Here is a 17,288-nt window from a genome sequence, read left to right as displayed (position 1 = left end):
TAGGTGAAAAAAATTACAGTAGAAACACTTATTTTCTCTTATAAAAACCTTACTAACCCTAGAATTTGATTTTATTTACTCACATACAGTTGAACAAAATCTAATAAATATGTATAGATTTCACTTCTCAATAAGATTTAAAATGATAGTAATATGTAATAATCATGAAGTTCATGTAAAACTAGGTGAAAAAAATTATAGTAGAAACGGTTATTTTCTCTTAGAAAAACCTTACTAAAGTAGATTAAATATTATATAAAAAATCAAAAGATAAATTTTATGCCACTAAATGAATAATATAAAAAGTCTTTCAAATAAAAGTAAAAATGCAATTAACTAGTTTATTGGAAAGAGTTGTAAATTGATTAACAGTAGTAGAAAGGAGAGTACTTGATTTCTAGGGTTTGAAGACCTTCCCCACTAGTTGTTGCAAAACAAGGGAAGAAGAAAATGAGCGAAAGCTCAGAGACCCAGAAGCGTGAATCTGCGGATTCAAGGGGCGAGAAGGATGGTGTTGCATCCAAGAAGCCAAAGATTGAGTCTTGTGCAAAGGGTTCCGATGATAATGGTGTAAAGGAGCCATCTTTTCTCATTGAAGCGGATGCCGCCGAAGACAAGGGCTCGAGGCTCACGATGGAGGATGCGTGGGTCGTCCTTCTCGATGCAAGTTTAGATTATCCTGGAAAATTGAGGTTCTTTTCTTCTTTTTTTACTCTGATTTATTGTTATTATTATTATGGCTAAAGTTTGACAAATTCCATAAAGTTTATTTTTAAGAACCAGTTTCTTGATTTTTGAAAAAAAAAGGGCTATGTTTTGATTACTCTAAATGTAAGGCTTTCTTTTAGTTTGGAATTTCTTAACAATGTGAGCATATGCAATATGTTTTACTAAACTGTCAACCGTGCATTGTCACTCTGCTGTTTTCTTTCGTTAGATATATTATCAAATTCTTGTTTTACTTGGTTGTTGTTTATGTTAGTTCTTTCTTGTGTAGTTTGAGTGAAAGGATGCGTCAGTGGGAATGGCACATGATAAAACAACCATTTAAAGACTCTAGATACATTAAAATGATAGTTGAAGACCACCAAGTCCCTGTGAAAGTTAATTTTCTTGTTATATGAGTTTTTCATTGGTTGTGCGCGTCGGTTGTGACTGTGTTGATGGAAGAATTGCTATTCATGTAGTACTTGTGGACTTATTATGTACTTGATTTCTTGGTAACTCTGGCTGTTTGGTTTTCAGATGTGCACATTTTGCAATTTATGATGGACATGGAGGGCGGTTAGCTGCAGAATATGCTCAAAAGCATTTGCATAGGAATGTTCTTTCTGCAGGATTACCACGTGAGTTGGTGTGTTTACTTGGTCTAATTTTGTGTATACTTTATCTAATAGGCTCTTAAGACCCTGGCAAACTGAAAAATCTATTGAAATTTATTGCTTGGTTTTGGTTTTTCTCTGTGCAGCCATTCTATCAGAGTGGTATTGTTTGGAACACAGATGTAAACACAAATTTGAAATGTTAATGATTTATAATATGTTATCAATCTCAGATAGTGGTGTGAGGTGGCTGACCCCAAAAACGCTATAATTTTAAGATGTAGTGTGATGACTCTTAGTTTTTAATTTTGTATATAGATTGAATAATTTATTCCATTTATGTATATCAAAGGTTGGGAAACTTCGAATTAGGGATTTTTGAAATTACAAAAAATGGTGAAAACTCATCTTTTCCTTCCTAATGACACTGTTTTGAGGGCAAAATGAGTTTTCGAAAAGAGCCTCATTCAAGTGCCTAGCTTCAAGATTGCATCTGCAACTAAAAATGCTCCACATTTCAAAACCGAGGTTGCCTATGGCTGCTCCTCACTACTACACTACTATAATTTACTTTAATAACTTTGATTGAGAATTAATCTTTTCCTTCCGAAAAAAAAGGGTAAGTAGGATATTGTAAGCCTTGAATCTTGTCTGTTAAGAAAATAGTCTAAAGTGTCCCCTCGGTTGATTGAAGCATGAGTCGCAATTAAGCTAATAAGGAATAATTAGCTTGATTTACAGATGATGATCTGATCATTCCAAAAGAATTTTTGTGTCCTCTAGTGATATTTGTTTAAAAATGTAAACAATTTTGTTTTTTTATCTACTTTTATCTGTTTCATTATTTTAAGTATTTTCCTTGTTTTCTTTCCTTTTTGTGTAAATTTCAGTACGATGCAAAGGCAACTAAACGATCTATTCTGAATGGTAAGCTCTTCGGTGATGATGTCCCTATTGCTTTCCTCCTTTTGTTAGTTGCCTTGTTAAATATTCTAGGTTTCTTTGCCATAATAAGTTGTCATACGGTATTTTTATTCTGATTTAGGTTTCCTAAAAACTGATGAGTCTCTTCTTCAAGAAAGTGCTGAAGGTAAAGTTTCTGATTCAATTCTTTAAAATTTTGTTGACATTCTGTCATACAAATGCTAAATCTAGTGTAAGCTTAGTTTATATAAGTGGACTAATCTTGTTTTTAATTCAATAACAAAGTTTACTGGTTTCAAATGCCCATCTAATTTCCCTTTATGTGCTTTGGCAACAATGTACCACAATGCATTGTCATTTGCACCTTTTATTCTGATATTAGCATTGCTGTTATCGATTCCTGTACTAATAATGATGTGATATTCTGAAGTGATTCATATCTTGCTGATGCTTAGTCACTGTTTTCAGGAGGATGGCAGGATGGGGCTACAGCCGTATGTGTTTGGGTATTGGGACAAAGAGTAAGTTTCCTGTTATTAGTCACTGGTTGTTTATACTGCTTCTTTCTGATGCTTACTGTAAATAGACATCATAGGCAGTATAGTTATGGATATTTTTTTGAGCAATCTTACAACAAAATTGTCAAAATTGATATGCTTTTCCCTTTTTATATTTGTTAGGTTGCAGTTGCTCATATAGGAGATGCCAAGGCAGTATTAGCTCGGTCAACTGATGGATCACAAAATCCAGATGGTGTCCAGGCGCTGAAGGCCATTGTTCTGACTAGAGAACACAAACCTATCTTCCCACTGGAGCGTACACGCATTCAGAAGGCATGAAATTCCTCAATAATGATTGATTATATCACCAGAGTTATTTGATACTTAGTATGAAGTTAGCAAATAAGACCCTGACTCCTTCCTGTCATACACTGAAGTTGCCATCATTACCACTTCTTTTATGGAGCTTTCAACTGCACGCTTCCTAACATACTTCTTCACTCACTATTGAGCAAAAGTGGAACTGTAGAGATTAAGTTAAAAGCACTGGTATTATGATTAGTTGTGCTGACAATTTTTTACCCCAACTATTTGAGTGCATGGTGGATTGGGATTATTTATGGGAACACAATCTTGTTTTTTTCTTTTCCCCAAAACTCTTTCAAGATGGACAAGAAAGTGCATTTATTTATTCAAAATTCACTAATCCATGACAACTTAAATTACTCAGAATATACAAGGACCAGTTCTAACTAGTATGGTACCCCTTTGGAATTGTTGTTTGAAATATCAGTAGTGATTGAATCATTCCCTTGTTGCATTTCATTTTAGTTTAGAATCATTGGGTGGAGAGTGAACTTTTATCTACAAATATTTGATTCATTTTATTGTATGATATTTTCTACTTACAGTCAGGGGGTTTTGTGAGCTCAGATGGACGATTATTAGGGCGTCTTGAAGTTTCTAGAGCTTTTGGAGATCGTCAGTTTAAAAAGGTTTGCCTCATATTCAAAACTAGTCATTATTTTTGTTAGTAATCTATGGATGACTTCTTTATAGCTTCAACTAGACCAGTAAAGAAGAGCATTTATTGGCCCAAATATGTTTGTAATCTTGAGGAGAATTGTGTTTGCAGGTAGGTCTTGTTGCAAGCCCAGATGTCTATACTTTTGAAGTTACAAATACTGAGCATTTCATCATTCTTGGCTGTGATGGCTTGTGGGGGGTATGTCTCTTTGTTTCCCCTAGACTTTCCTTTACTCATTTTGCTGGGTTAGAAGTTGCTTCTGAGATGAATATGGCACATTGTTTGTGGCAGGTATTTGGTCCCAGCGATGCTGTTGATTTTGTTCAGAAGTTATTGGATGTAAGTGCTTGTTATATCTTTTTCTATCTTGCAACTTGAAAAGAGGTGTACAATTGTTCCAACACCAATGAGTGGTGGAAAGGAAAATAATGAATCCGTTAGTGAATGAAATGTGAACAGGAAAGGAGAAAAATCTCCATTCCAGGGTCTTCTCTTTTACTAAGTTCGAGCCCTTTTTAGTTTTACAATCAAGCGACCTGCATACTGCATAATTCGTAAATAGGCTCACCACATTTTCTTTTTATGTTCTTTCACTTATTGAGGATGCTGTCTTACGTTAGAAAAAATTGAATTGAACCTTTGTAGGAGGGGCTACCTGTTGCCACCGTGTGCCGTCGTCTTGTAAGGGAGGCTGTCCGTGAGCGTCGCTGTAAAGATAACTGCACTGCCATTATTATTGTATTTAAGCACAAATAATCAATGGCACGATCCCCATGTGTTGTACCAGCTGCTATGCATTTTGTTTTCGGATGCTGCTTTCAAAAGCAATGTAAAATATGTGAATTTCTTCTTCGCACTGCAAACAAATGGTGGCACTAAATGCATACCAACTAGTTTATCACTCTTGAAACTGGTTGTTGTTATTGTAATACATGTTGAAGTGTAGTGAAGATCATTTTGCTGCAAAAGCATCTTTGATTTCAGTTCATTACTTCTACAGCTCTGCTACTCATCGTGCTCATTCGACCTTGATAGTATGGGGATAATAAAGGTAAACAGAGTCCTTAGAATCAAGTTCTTATTTGAATAATGAGTGATATTAGTTAAGAACTCAATGTCATCTTTTCGTGATAGAGACAAAAAAGTAGTGCATGCCATGCAAATCCCCCTTGAAATTATTGTTTATTTTTAAAATGAGTAGGACATAAACATTAATTTGATCACAAATTGAATAAGTTTTGTTTTGGACACAACATGTGCCTTATGCTTTTGCTAATTGAAATTTGATCCTGATAAGAAGTTATGTCAGTCGCTCAGTTTTTGTTCAAGTTAGTTACACTGTCTAATTAAAACGACAAGTTTGCTGACATTCGAGTAATTGCTGAGAAGTTTCCAATTTGAAAATAAAAACTTTAAATTTAATGGAACTGATTGACTCTACCAACCCTTATCACCACTATCTGTGCAAAAGAACACTAGAATTGAATGCAGAAAAGATGGTCTTGCTTTCTACGAAGGAGTAGTTTGAAGACTCATGGAAGGTGAATTGGTTTGGAAGGATTGACAATTTGGCATTTGGCAGAGACATAATGCAATAATATATTAAAGCATGCAATCACAACAAATTACGAACTTTGCTACCAACGAACAACATATTAGTTAGTGATTTTATAATTTCAGTGAACAAATCTTTTGCCTCACCTATACGGCGTGGCAGATACATGATGTATCATCAACAATTAGCCTCTCAATCCCGAATATTCTCTCATCAATTACATGTTTCTTCAATTTCTTTTTCCTTTTCTGATTGACACTTTTATGAACCAGTCTACCTTAGGTTCATGAATAAGTACATGCAGTCAATAATGTTCCTTCCTCCCATGATCTAGTTGCTGCAATGATTAAGATATTATTTTTTATTCAACTGAGTACCTACCACTGAAGAACTCTGAGAAAGCTCACTGAAAGTTCTCATAAAGAAAAAGAAAAAGGGTGGAGTACCTCGTAAGGATTGAACCCACACATTTTCTATCATGTTTCACAACACTGAATTATCTCAAGGTTAGCCATGATATTGAACTTAGAATGAACATAATATGTAGTTTCATTCTTTAAAGAACCGTATTTCATTTAACAACTTCATGAATATATCAATTCACAGAAAAAATTTGACTCTGCTATGAAGAAAGACCAAAAGAAAGTTTAATCATAAAATATGCCTAGTTATAAACATTAGCACATGCATCTGGGATTCATATTCTCATTATCCCACTCACTTAAACGCATTCAAAAGAATCATTGAGTCAGGAGCAGCCAATCATCATCATTATTATGGTTGATATCTGGATTTTATATATAAAAGATAATCAAACCCCTGTTGGATTACATTTATTGCAAATAATAAAAGAAAGGTCATTCTATTCATTTGGTCTTATATTATCTTTATTTTAAACAAATTGTAAGTTTTAGTCCAACACATGCATAATGAAGTTTTAGTCACTGAGACTAACATCAGTCAACAATTTGTAACAGTATAAAACTGCTTCATAAACTTTTTACAGTTATAAATTGTTACAGAAAACTTGTGTTGTGATTAAATTGTACAATTTTCTTTAAAAGGAACTAGAACTTAAAATTAATGAGAATAACTAAAGGAACCAAAGGAATAGTTTAAACTAAAAAGATACGCAATTACTAATCTATACAAAGATAGAGAAATGGGACAACGGTCTGATAAACATAGTATGAAAAAGGGATGGTGGGAACATGTTCATACAAATGATAGAGGTTGGTTAGTCTCAAGCTACCCAAGTAACGTGATGCACCTTGACTCTGTCTCCCTAAATTATTAAATTCAAAGTCAACGACCAAAATATATTGTATTATATACAAGATTTTGTAGTGCATGAATAACTCAGAGGATATGTTAAACGTTTACATATCATAGTAGTTGCTATTTGATACATCAAACACCATGAGTAACTAACTACTGATGTTAACAATATCAAGTTGTATAATTTTATATTCCTATCAACTTTTTCCCTCTATATAAGCACCCTTCAGTCTTACAGCCTCTCATAAACAACAATGGCTAGTGTTATGACAGAGAAAGTGAAGCTTCTTGTGGCATTACTTACCCTGCAGCTCTGCTTTGCAGGATATCACATTGTGTCTAGACTTGCACTAAATATTGGAGTCAGCCAAGTTGTTTACCCCGTTTATCGAAATTTGATTGCTTTGCTTTTGTTAAGCCCATTTGCTTATGTGTTAGAGAAGTGAGTTTCCAGATGAAGTTTGTTTTCACTTTTCACCTTTCCTATCAAAATCCTTCTGTTATTTTTACTTCATTTTCTATGCAGTATCATTGTAAAAAGTTTTATTTCGTCAATCAATTAGAAACCATGTTATGTATGACTCCCAATATAACCTTAATTGATTGACATAAAAAAACCTTTTACACTGTCATTGCATATACTATTTACTCAAATTTTAACATTGAGCAATGTCAATATCTTTATAATCAGGAATCAAAGACCACCCCTCACTTTATCTTTACTGGTTCAGTTCTTCCTACTTGCATTACTGGGGTAAGAATGTATAGAAGTTGCAGATTTCCATACTCATATTTCCTTCCTATAAGTTATAATATTTTCCACTTTTGTTACACATTGACAATGAAGGATCACAGCAAACCAAGGGTTTTACTTGCTGGGATTATACTATGCTTCTCCAACTTTTGCTTCTGCATTGCAAAACTCAGTTCCTGCAATCACTTTTGTCTTGGCTTTGGCTTTAAGGTAACCAAGTCTCCTTGTAACATTCTTTATTATTTTATGCTGTGATCTTGGCATAACTTGATGATTTCATTTTATTTGTACCAGGCTTGAGGAAGCCAACATCACAAGGAGAGATGGATTGGCAAAAGTTCTTGGAACCATTGCTAGTGTGGGGGGTGCCACAGTAATTACTCTTTACAAAGGTCCTCCTCTTCTTCACCTGCAGATGGACCTAACACAAGGAGACACTTTAGAAGTAGATCAATCAACAAAAACGCAAAATTGGACTTGGGGCTGCATATACTTGCTTGGACATTGTCTGTCATGGGCTGGCTGGATAGTTTTTCAGGTCTTGTCAATTCTAATGACATAAGCAGAATATATAAACTGAAATTTCAGAGTTCAGATAACCAATATGTTGATTCGTACTTAAGATAAACGTATCCATATAATATATAATGTAGTTTATTGTGACCAGACATATGTTCATGAAATTTACTTAATTTCCTCAGTATCACCAATTTTGTGACCTGAATGGTAAAAGCAAAAAACTTGGTGCAGGCTCCTGTGGTGAAGAAGTATCCAGCAAAACTAACCCTCACTTCGTTTACATGCTTCTTTGGATTGATCCAGTTCTTGATCATAGCAGCCTTTGCAGAAGATGACTTGGAGAATTGGAAGATACAGTCACTAGAGGAGCTTTTTATTATCCTATATGCAGTAATATTCATCACTTGAATTCTCAAACATTATTAAATATGATTTACATGACACATAATCCCAAGAACTGGAAATTTTGAAGTTAACTCAATTCACTGTTGCATGATGGTGGTAATTGCAGGGAATTATAGCATCTGGTGTTGTCATATCTCTCCAAACATGGTGTATTCAAAAGGGTGGTCCTGTGTTTGTTGCTGTCTTCCAGCCTGTGCAAACTATTCTAGTTGCTGTCATGGCAGCCCTAATTCTTGGTGATCAGTTATACTCAGGAGGGTACGTTCTAAATTTGTTGATCATTACTGGAATATTTCCCTATTCATGAAATGACTGAAGTACACAACGGCATAAATGAGTTATTCAATTTTTTACAGGCTTATTGGTGCAATTCTCATTGTGCTTGGTCTATACTTAGTCCTATGGGGCAAAACCAACGAAAAAAAAGTGAGAGAGTCATCACCATCACTAACAAACCCCTTGCTTAAGGCAGAGGAAGAGAATAAAGAAATTGATGCAGCTTCCAAGGACATACCATGACTTGTCCATCTGTTGACAAGAACATTATGTCTAGTCCTGGTTTGAATAACTACTGATATATGGTCCTACTTAGTAGCATTTCAAGTGTGCAACTTTGGATATAGCTGTTGAAGTAATGGTGTTGATGGCTAAGTTTGGTTAAGGAATAAGCCTGCTGGTGCTTGTTTTTTTTCATCTGAGAAGTCATTTCATTGACATTTGATTACAGGGTCAAATATAGTTTTCCGATCATGTGTCATGTCAATGATACAAGCAAGACTCTTTGAGCTCTATGTTACACTGACTATACATGAATACTATGAATATTGACTATCTTTCACTTTTCAGTCTTCAGATATTAAAAAGAATCTTGAGAAATTGTCTCCATTTTTCTTGTTTAGCTATTAAATCATTTCTCCTTATTAATTCACAACTTCTGGATATCTGGACGTGGTGGAGTTTATGCACTATAGTTCAAGTTCAGTATTATTGCGTATACAAAGTTCAAATATCAGTGAGGGCATTTTATTACTGCTAAGAGAGAGGTGTGGCAACTTGAAATATTGCGTGTAATGTTCTTTCAAATATAAATAAATTTAGTATGATACTACTGGTGATGATGATCATAGCAGTCAGAAACAGGCCTATTTCTATACTGAAAACTGAGGAAGAGGTGGTCTGATGAGAAAGCATTGGAATATTGTCAAAGACTTTTATGGTATTTTTTATTGATAATGAATAAGGTAGAGAATGATAATGAAAATGCAACACTTCTACCATCTACTGAAGAGGTGAACTTGAATGTTTCTTCTTTCAGAAATTCTGGCAGAATAGTGAATTTGGATGTTTATGCAGCACTACTACAATTATTAAAGAAGGATTTTAAGCCTATTGCATTAGATAATGATTAAGAAGATTATGACCAATAGATGGACTGTTTTTGCTCCAATAGTAATTTCTTCTAATCAGTTTGGTTTCATAAAAAGGAGAATTATTGATTGTGTCTGCTTGGTATCAATACATTTGCTTTGTTGGTATCAAGATAAAGAAAATTGACCTTAAATGATGTTCGACACAATTGATTAAAATTTTGTTACAAGTTTTAGATCATTTTAGATTTCACCATCATTCTATCCTTTTGATCATGACAATTATTGAGTAGTCCCAGCTTTAAAGGACCTAAAGATGCAATGTATTGATATTTTAAAAAGTAAACAAATAAATATTGACATAGGTTAACACAAATATTACTATGTGTATACTAAATATTTACAAAATATTCTGTATCAACATTAGTGCAAACAAGTGTATTGGTCATGTTTATCCACATTTTCACTTACATAATTAAACAAAATATGTTAACTTAGCCAATAATAACTTTCTAGAAATTGTATTTATTATTATTATTATAAACAATTGACATATTTGCAGAATTATGTTTTCATCCACACATATATATCTCTTGGATGGTATTACATATCCTCATTTTAGGTAAAGCATTTTCAGAAGTTAAAAATTTATGAATTTATATTCTTTTGGATGGTATTCTCCCTGGATTTTTGGGAGAATCATTTCAAGAAATTAAAAATGACTTATTTGTCATGAAATTATCCTTTCAAATTTTGAGTTAGACTAAGCATTTCAAGAAAATTAAAATTTATATCCTAAATTTACATACTCATTAACTTGTTTATACTATTACCAACAGATTAAGAAGGGTATGATTCATGCTAATGGTTGTTGTGACTTTTATGGTGTTACTTGATGCGCTCTCTCTTGACAGGTCGATGTGGAACTCATGCTGAAAACTACATTATCTGCAGCTCTTCATGAAGTTAAAAGTCATTCCTAGCTACCAGTCAGCTTGAATATAAGACAAAGAACTATACATCCAAACATATTAAACAATTCGTGTTTTATTGATTATTGCATCATTTAAGAAGCGAAATGAATTTGAAGCAGGTCATTTAGCAGCACAATTTAATGAATAAATACTATTGTTTTTCTTTATAAAATAGTTTATGTAAAGACTCTGACTGAAGATGATGTCCACTGGTTCAAATATTTTCTATGGATCATGCCCACATGAACTTATTTAAAACTCAGATGAACCATTTGTTTTCTGATAAAGATGTGCCTGCAAATATTTCTTTATCAAAAGTTGTAAAAACTGAGATGAATTTTAGATGCTTTTCACATGCTTGACAATATTATTATTTTCACAACTATAACACTATACATTATTAACACATACATATGTTTATTATCAATGCTTGCAAAAACTTCTTGCAGCATTTGTACCTTAATCAGAAATAAACATTTTTGATTTTTCTGTTCTTCAATATCATTTATGACACTGCTCAATCTTACAGATATCAGTCCCAATGAAATTCCAGAAATAAAATAATGAATCCTGCATTGACCAACTCTGCTTCATCTAGAAAAAAGTGATCCTTATCAGAATCTTATGTCTTTAAGTGAGCAAGTGATGATCTAGGAGAGTGTTTTATGTTGAATCTATGTCGTGAATTTTGTTTCCCAAAGTTACCCACCATTATTGAATATGGAAAATTTCAGAAAACATTAAATGTCAACATAAACGACCATATAATATAATAAAATAAGATGCCAAACAAGTACTGCCAAAAGGAAAAAGGAATACTTGTTGTCCAAGTATAGCTATAAACACTATCAAAGTCCAAAGAACTAAACTTAAAAATAAATCTGATTGTGTTTCGAGTAGTCTTAACTTAGATTTTATTAAACTATTTAATATAAATAATGATAATAATAATAATAAATAATTTTAAAATATTTATTTAAAAAGCATAATTTAATTGAAACTTTATATTTTTTATTCTAGAGGTTAATTATACATGGGAATGAAATTGATACATCGTATTAAAAGGAGAATTCAATTTGATTGAGTTTCATTTTTTACATATTTTAATCTTGTTGGATTGGAATTATAAGTTAAACAATTTACTCTTATTTTGACTGGAAAAAGAATGTAGCTATCATTTTAAATGGGGTGGCCCAAGTGTCTACTTTTTTTAGCAGCTTGTTTTAGTCTAATTTGACAGACTACTTTAATAACTTCTAATTTTTATATTTTTAATAAAACAATTGGAAGCTACATCTTTTACTAGTGAAATTTGTTATAAAATGTATTCATGAATTTTGCTTTTTCTTGCAGCATCCAAGTGTCAAACAGAAAACATTAAACAAAAACAAACAAAAATGGAAGAAAGTAGAAAATGAATGAAATAGACCAACAGGCATACCTAAAACAATGAAAGTATTTTAACCCGTGAAAAGATCTATGGAAGAGACGCAACACCACTTAAATTTAACATTAATATTATTTTAACTCAATAAAATAATAAATTTGTAAGTTCTTTCTTTATATTATATAGTGTTCAACTCTTTTTTTTTTTCTTAATCATTGTTGTTCAACATAAGAATTGAACTTATATTAGAATTCTTAACAAAAATAAAGTAAATGATATATCCAAAATTATTTTATACCTAAACCTTAAAAATTTATAAATTTAGAATTCATTATCAAACATTTTTTTCCATAAAGATAAAAATTCAAGTATGAATCCAAATCTTATATTAGATAAAAATGAAAAAGTATAGTATTAAATAAACGTGAAAGACTTATTAACCAATACTTTAATGTTTTAGATACACAATAATATCAATTTCTTTTATGATTGGATTTAAATCTCATTGAAATTATATTTTTCTAATAAATCTCCTCAACCCTCAATAATTTATAAAATAAAAGTTGTCATCAATTTACATTAATATTAATCTTATTTCTTATCAACATAACATTTCCAAGAGAGTAATTTTAAAAAATACTTTCTTACTTACATTTTTCGTTATTACTTTTTAGGCTATATTTTTCTTTAGAGTAACTTAGCAAAAGCTGTGTTTCGCACATCACATCCCTGTTTGTCGTAGACGTGCACCAATTCTCTTCTCTCGTTCTAAAATTCATACCAAACATGTCAACTTCATAAATCATAATCATGACTCATCACGTTTTAATATTTCATACATAATAATAATTAGAATAATAAGAAGGAATAATGATGCAGTTAAACAGGTTGGAAGTTATTTTTCACTGGTTAAAGAAAAAAAAAGACAGATCTAATGTTTTAATAGTATAACACTATTTTTAGTGCTTTAATAGTACAGAATCTCCTTCAGTACTGAGTGTTAACAGTATGTTGAAATGAACACTGCTGAAGTTTTAATTATAATAACTCCTAACTGAATGCAATAACCCTGATGTTTTATTTGATAAGAAATAAATAAAATAATTTATTGATATTAATGAAAATAGTTTATATAATTATTGTTTTAGGAAATTACTTACTATCAATTAAGATTTAATCATATTTTATCACTTATTTATCATTATTTCTCAAATTCTACCCTTTCTTTTATATGATTTTATTATTAAAAAACCCTGCAAGGTGCTGCCTTTATAATCTATTTATACCATGCAATAAGCAGTATCCAACGTTCATCTGTCTGTGTTCTGTGTGTGTTGAGTAGCAAAAGAGAAGAGAAATGGAGAGAGAAGACCAAAGCCAAAGTGGATATCTTCAGTCTCCATTGATTCAGCACTCATATTCATCAGGGCAGGGTGATGGATTGGTGGTAAAGGAAAAGCAGAGCAGTTGGAAGAGAACTGAAAGAAGTGATGTTGTTGAAGAAGTGAAAAGGCAGTTATGGCTTGCAGGGCCTTTGATAACAGTGACCCTTTTGAATTTTGGCCTTAATCTTATATCTGTTATGTTTGTGGGGCATCTTGGTGAGTTGGCTCTCTCTGGTGCTTCCATGGCCACTTCTTTTGCCTCTGTCACAGGTTTCAGTTTGTTGGTATGTTACTTCTGTTTTCCTTCATACCATGTACTTTTTCAATGATTCCACAAGTTTTAAACTTAAATGGTTTTATAGTACATATCTAAAACTTGGGAAGTTTTGCTAGGGTTGGAAATGGCAGGGAAAGTCAACATTATTAGTTCAAAATAAATTGCTCATCATTCATTACCTGTTGACTTCTGGGATGCAGAGTGAATGTTGATAATTGAGAGTTGAAAGTAGAGTTCTGAGAGCTAGTTCTTCACTTTCATTCCAAAAATCATATGAGGACCAAATTCCAGACCACTTGATCTGAGAGGCTTTGATACTCTGCCATGAATTAACAATTCAAGAGTTTAAGTTGTTAGGGGACTACAAATGTTCCATTCTTCCATAGTTTTTTATATTCTATTGCTTGAAAATAGGATTAGATATGGATGAAAAATTCAACATTATTTGTCCAAAACAATTGAGCTGATCATTTAAGCAGAAAATAGTGATTGGTCTGTGGTTTACATTGCAACATATATTGTCCAGGATAACACATTATGGTTTTTCTTTTCTATTTGGTTTTTGGTTGAAATAGCAAGGAATGGCAAGTGCATTGGACACTTTTTGTGGCCAGTCATATGGAGCAAAGCAGTACCACATGTTAGGCATACACATGCAGAGAGCCATGTTCATTCTCATGACTGTCAGCATCCCACTTGCAGTTATTTGGGCAAACACAAGATCCATTCTGATTTTCTTTGGTCAGGATCCTGAAATAGCTGCAGCAGCTGGGACCTATGCTACTTGTATGCTTCCAACCGTTTTTGCCTATGGTCTTCTACAATGCCTCAACAGATTCTTGCAAACACAGAATATTGTATATCCAATGATGTGCAGCTCCGGAATTACCACATTACTGCATGTACTTATATGTTGGATTCTGGTGTTCAAATCAGGACTGGGAAGCAAAGGAGCTGCTGTAGCAAATTCCATATCTTATTGGTTGAATGTTACTATGCTCACACTCTATATCAAGTTTTCTCCTTCATGTGCAAAAACTTGGAAAGGCTTTTCCAAAGAGGCATTGCATAACATTCCCACATTTTTTAGGCTTGCCATTCCTTCAGCTGTTATGGTTTGGTAATTGCATTCTCTTAATAAGTTAATAACACCTCTTACAATAAACTTTTTAACCTTGCACTTTCAATTCTTCTTGAGATCCTAATGCTGTTTTCAAAATTTTTTACCATTATTATGGTGAGCAGCTTGGAAATGTGGTCGTTTGAATTGATGGTTCTCCTTTCTGGTCTTCTTCCAAATCCAAAGTTGGAAACATCAGTTCTTTCCATCTGGTTGGTTTCATACTTGAGATGTTTTTCGCATTTGTTACATATGCTTGATTATTTTCATAAGTATTACATGACACTTGACATTATTGCACACACTTGGATTTGTTTTGCTAGCTTGAACAGTAGTGCAACTGTTTGGATGATTCCCTTTGGACTCAGTGGAGCAGTAAGGTTGGTACTTCTGAAATTCACTCAAGCATGCATCTGTCAGACATTCTGTTCTCTTCTCAATTTTCTTTTTGAAATATTTTTCTTTCTTTATCAATCATTGCATGGTTCTTGCAGCATTCGTGTCTCAAATGAACTTGGAGCTGGTCGTCCATGGATTGCACGCTTAGCAGTTCATGTTGTCTTAGCAATAGCCATTATTCAGGGCATCTTAGTGGGAACAGTGATGATACTTATACGCAACATATGGGGCTATGCATATAGCAATGAAGTAGAAGTGGTCGAATATGTAGCAATTATGTTTCCAATTCTGGCAGCATCCAACTTTCTGGATGGACTCCAATGTGTTCTTTCAGGTTTTTCTTTCACCATTACTTTTATTTGTCTGAAGTATACCTATGACTCAAAAACACTGGTATAGGCTGAAAGGCATATGAAAACTCCCAATACATCTCATTCAAAAAATGCTAAAAAAAGTATAAAGTTGCACTTAAATGTTAGCCAACACAACACTCAATTGACATCTGATTACTGAGTTAATATCTGGAAAGGAACTTGTGTGCGCAGTTCAAATAAATTACAGATAAGTAAATTAATTTAAAGCTTTCAGTCTGACAATTATAAGACTTGATTTTCTTTTCTTTAGTTTTAAACTTTAATATTGCAGATTGCTTAAATTTAAGAGATAGGAACTTAAAACAGGATTGGTTCATTTTGTGGCCAATTTTCTGTAGAACTCACCGTTTACTTATTGCACATCAATCAAGAATAAATTAGATGATGTATGATCATCTTTCTTCACTTTGTCAATGATAATTCAGGCACTGCTAGAGGGTGTGGCTGGCAGAAAATTGGTGCATTTGTGAATCTGGGGTCATACTATTTGGTTGGAATTCCATCAGCTATTGTGTTAGCTTTTGTATTGCATATTGGTGGGAAGGTAAACAAAAGTTCATCCTTTTCTACCATAACCTTCATGTTAATAGGTGATGATCAATTTTACATTGCAATTACCTGATTATGGTTTTCCATGCTAATTTCTTCGTGTAGGGGCTCTGGTTGGGAATCATATGTGCTCTAATTGTTCAAGTTTGTTCTTTAATGATCATTACCATTCGTACTGATTGGGAGCAACAGGTGAAACTTTTCATTTCTTATTTCACATTTGCTTTGGTCCTTTCAATACTGACATGCCTCTGTTTTTAACTCATACAGGCAAAGAAAGCAACAGATAGAGTCTATAATTCAGTAACGGCAGAAAGCTTAGTCTCATGAAGGTGCAATATCTTTGCAGTTGCACATTCTTAGTTAATTCTAGTGAGTGAAATTAAAGCAATATAAGTTTTGTCATTCTTCTTTTGGCAGGAAAACTTTAGGGACAATTTTATTATGTATTGTTGAAAGATAATAGATGATGCAGTTGGTCACTAGAAATAAATAATGTGGTTTTAATTTTGTTTTTCTATGTACTAGTATTGGGATGTTTTGATGCTAATTAGAGAAATCATTTTCTAAGGTTATTATTTACCACTTATAGATTTTTTTTATCATTTTTCAGTATTTCATAAAAATTACTTTAATTTGCCATTGGTCAAAACCAAGAGAATTATTTTTTCTGTTGCTTATTGATTCTCAATAAAGTTTTTTCTTCTACTCAAAGTCAACACATTATTTCCCTTATGAAAGTTTTAGTAACTATGATTTCTCCTCATTCTCTAGATGTTCTGTTTAATCAACATCTCTTTTCTATCATTGTCCCATGATGTTCCTCAAATCTATTTACTTGTTTTTACTTTCAGTCTTACAAATGTAGCAGGAAATTCTATTGAGATAATAAATTTTCTCAATAAGTCTAAATTAATTAAAGGAAATTTACATATAGATAATTGTATGTTAAAAAAGTTGTTATAATTAATATTAGTGGAGATAAACAAAAAGATAACTGAGTAATTAAATTTTTTAGTTAATAATTGACTTTTAATAAAAACTGCATTATTATATATAGAGAGCCAATAAGATGGTATTTTTTGCATGAGAAATGTCATTCAAAGTTTATACCCAATCTAAAAATGACTTCTGCTCCAATTCTGTTGTTAAAGAATATTGTGTAAGTGTAA

The 17,288-nt window shown here is 32.6% G+C and overlaps 3 protein-coding genes across 3 annotated transcripts; all 3 read left to right on the top strand.

Moving 5' to 3' along the window:
• The first annotated feature begins 341 nt into the window (after positions 1-341).
• Positions 342-4,761, top strand: LOC124833013 (putative protein phosphatase 2C 8). The gene is made up of 10 exons (XM_088093837.1): positions 342-692; positions 1,246-1,354; positions 2,213-2,249; positions 2,368-2,412; positions 2,715-2,767; positions 2,927-3,079; positions 3,658-3,741; positions 3,882-3,971; positions 4,065-4,112; positions 4,419-4,761. The coding sequence occupies exons 1-10, from the start codon at positions 451-453 to the stop codon at positions 4,527-4,529; spliced, it is 972 nt and encodes a 323-aa protein (XP_087949963.1). The 5' UTR covers positions 342-450; the 3' UTR covers positions 4,530-4,761.
• Positions 4,762-6,763: 2,002 nt separating this feature from the next.
• Positions 6,764-9,430, top strand: LOC124833022 (WAT1-related protein At3g18200). The gene is made up of 7 exons (XM_047307385.2): positions 6,764-7,048; positions 7,298-7,360; positions 7,454-7,570; positions 7,655-7,898; positions 8,111-8,269; positions 8,391-8,542; positions 8,641-9,430. The coding sequence occupies exons 1-7, from the start codon at positions 6,861-6,863 to the stop codon at positions 8,801-8,803; spliced, it is 1,086 nt and encodes a 361-aa protein (XP_047163341.1). The 5' UTR covers positions 6,764-6,860; the 3' UTR covers positions 8,804-9,430.
• A 3,877-nt stretch (positions 9,431-13,307) lies between these two features.
• Positions 13,308-16,701, top strand: LOC124833019 (protein DETOXIFICATION 16-like). The gene is made up of 9 exons (XM_088094264.1): positions 13,308-13,681; positions 14,250-14,794; positions 14,920-15,006; positions 15,118-15,174; positions 15,289-15,527; positions 15,993-16,111; positions 16,222-16,308; positions 16,387-16,448; positions 16,537-16,701. The coding sequence occupies exons 1-8, from the start codon at positions 13,370-13,372 to the stop codon at positions 16,444-16,446; spliced, it is 1,506 nt and encodes a 501-aa protein (XP_087950390.1). The 5' UTR covers positions 13,308-13,369; the 3' UTR covers positions 16,447-16,448; positions 16,537-16,701.
• Positions 16,702-17,288: the final 587 nt, after the last annotated feature.

Source organism: Vigna umbellata, chromosome 7 (genome assembly GCF_029865625.1).
Source record: "Vigna umbellata cultivar VRB3 chromosome 7, Vumbellata_1.0, whole genome shotgun sequence".
NCBI lineage: Eukaryota > Viridiplantae > Streptophyta > Magnoliopsida > Fabales > Fabaceae > Vigna > Vigna umbellata.
The sequence above is the reverse complement of the archived record's forward strand: the minus strand, read 5'-3'. Positions and strand labels throughout refer to the sequence as shown.

Bases quoted from the DNA above. Each gene is read 5' to 3' on its own strand.
- LOC124833013 (XM_088093837.1), top strand. From the start codon at position 451: ATGAGCGAAAGCTCAGAGACCCAGAAGCGTGAATCTGCGGATTCAAGG. The intron at 1,355-2,212 runs GTGTGTTTACTT...TGTAAATTTCAG, and splicing joins CAGGATTACCACGTGAGTTG to TACGATGCAAAGGCAACTAA. The intron at 2,413-2,714 runs GTAAAGTTTCTG...CACTGTTTTCAG, and splicing joins TCTTCAAGAAAGTGCTGAAG to GAGGATGGCAGGATGGGGCT.
- LOC124833022 (XM_047307385.2), top strand. From the start codon at position 6,861: ATGGCTAGTGTTATGACAGAGAAAGTGAAGCTTCTTGTGGCATTACTT. The intron at 7,361-7,453 runs GTAAGAATGTAT...TTGACAATGAAG, and splicing joins TTCCTACTTGCATTACTGGG to GATCACAGCAAACCAAGGGT. The intron at 8,270-8,390 runs GTAATATTCATC...TGGTAATTGCAG, and splicing joins TTTTTATTATCCTATATGCA to GGAATTATAGCATCTGGTGT.
- LOC124833019 (XM_088094264.1), top strand. From the start codon at position 13,370: ATGGAGAGAGAAGACCAAAGCCAAAGTGGATATCTTCAGTCTCCATTG. The intron at 15,175-15,288 runs GTTGGTACTTCT...TGGTTCTTGCAG, and splicing joins GGACTCAGTGGAGCAGTAAG to CATTCGTGTCTCAAATGAAC. The intron at 16,309-16,386 runs GTGAAACTTTTC...TAACTCATACAG, and splicing joins GTACTGATTGGGAGCAACAG to GCAAAGAAAGCAACAGATAG.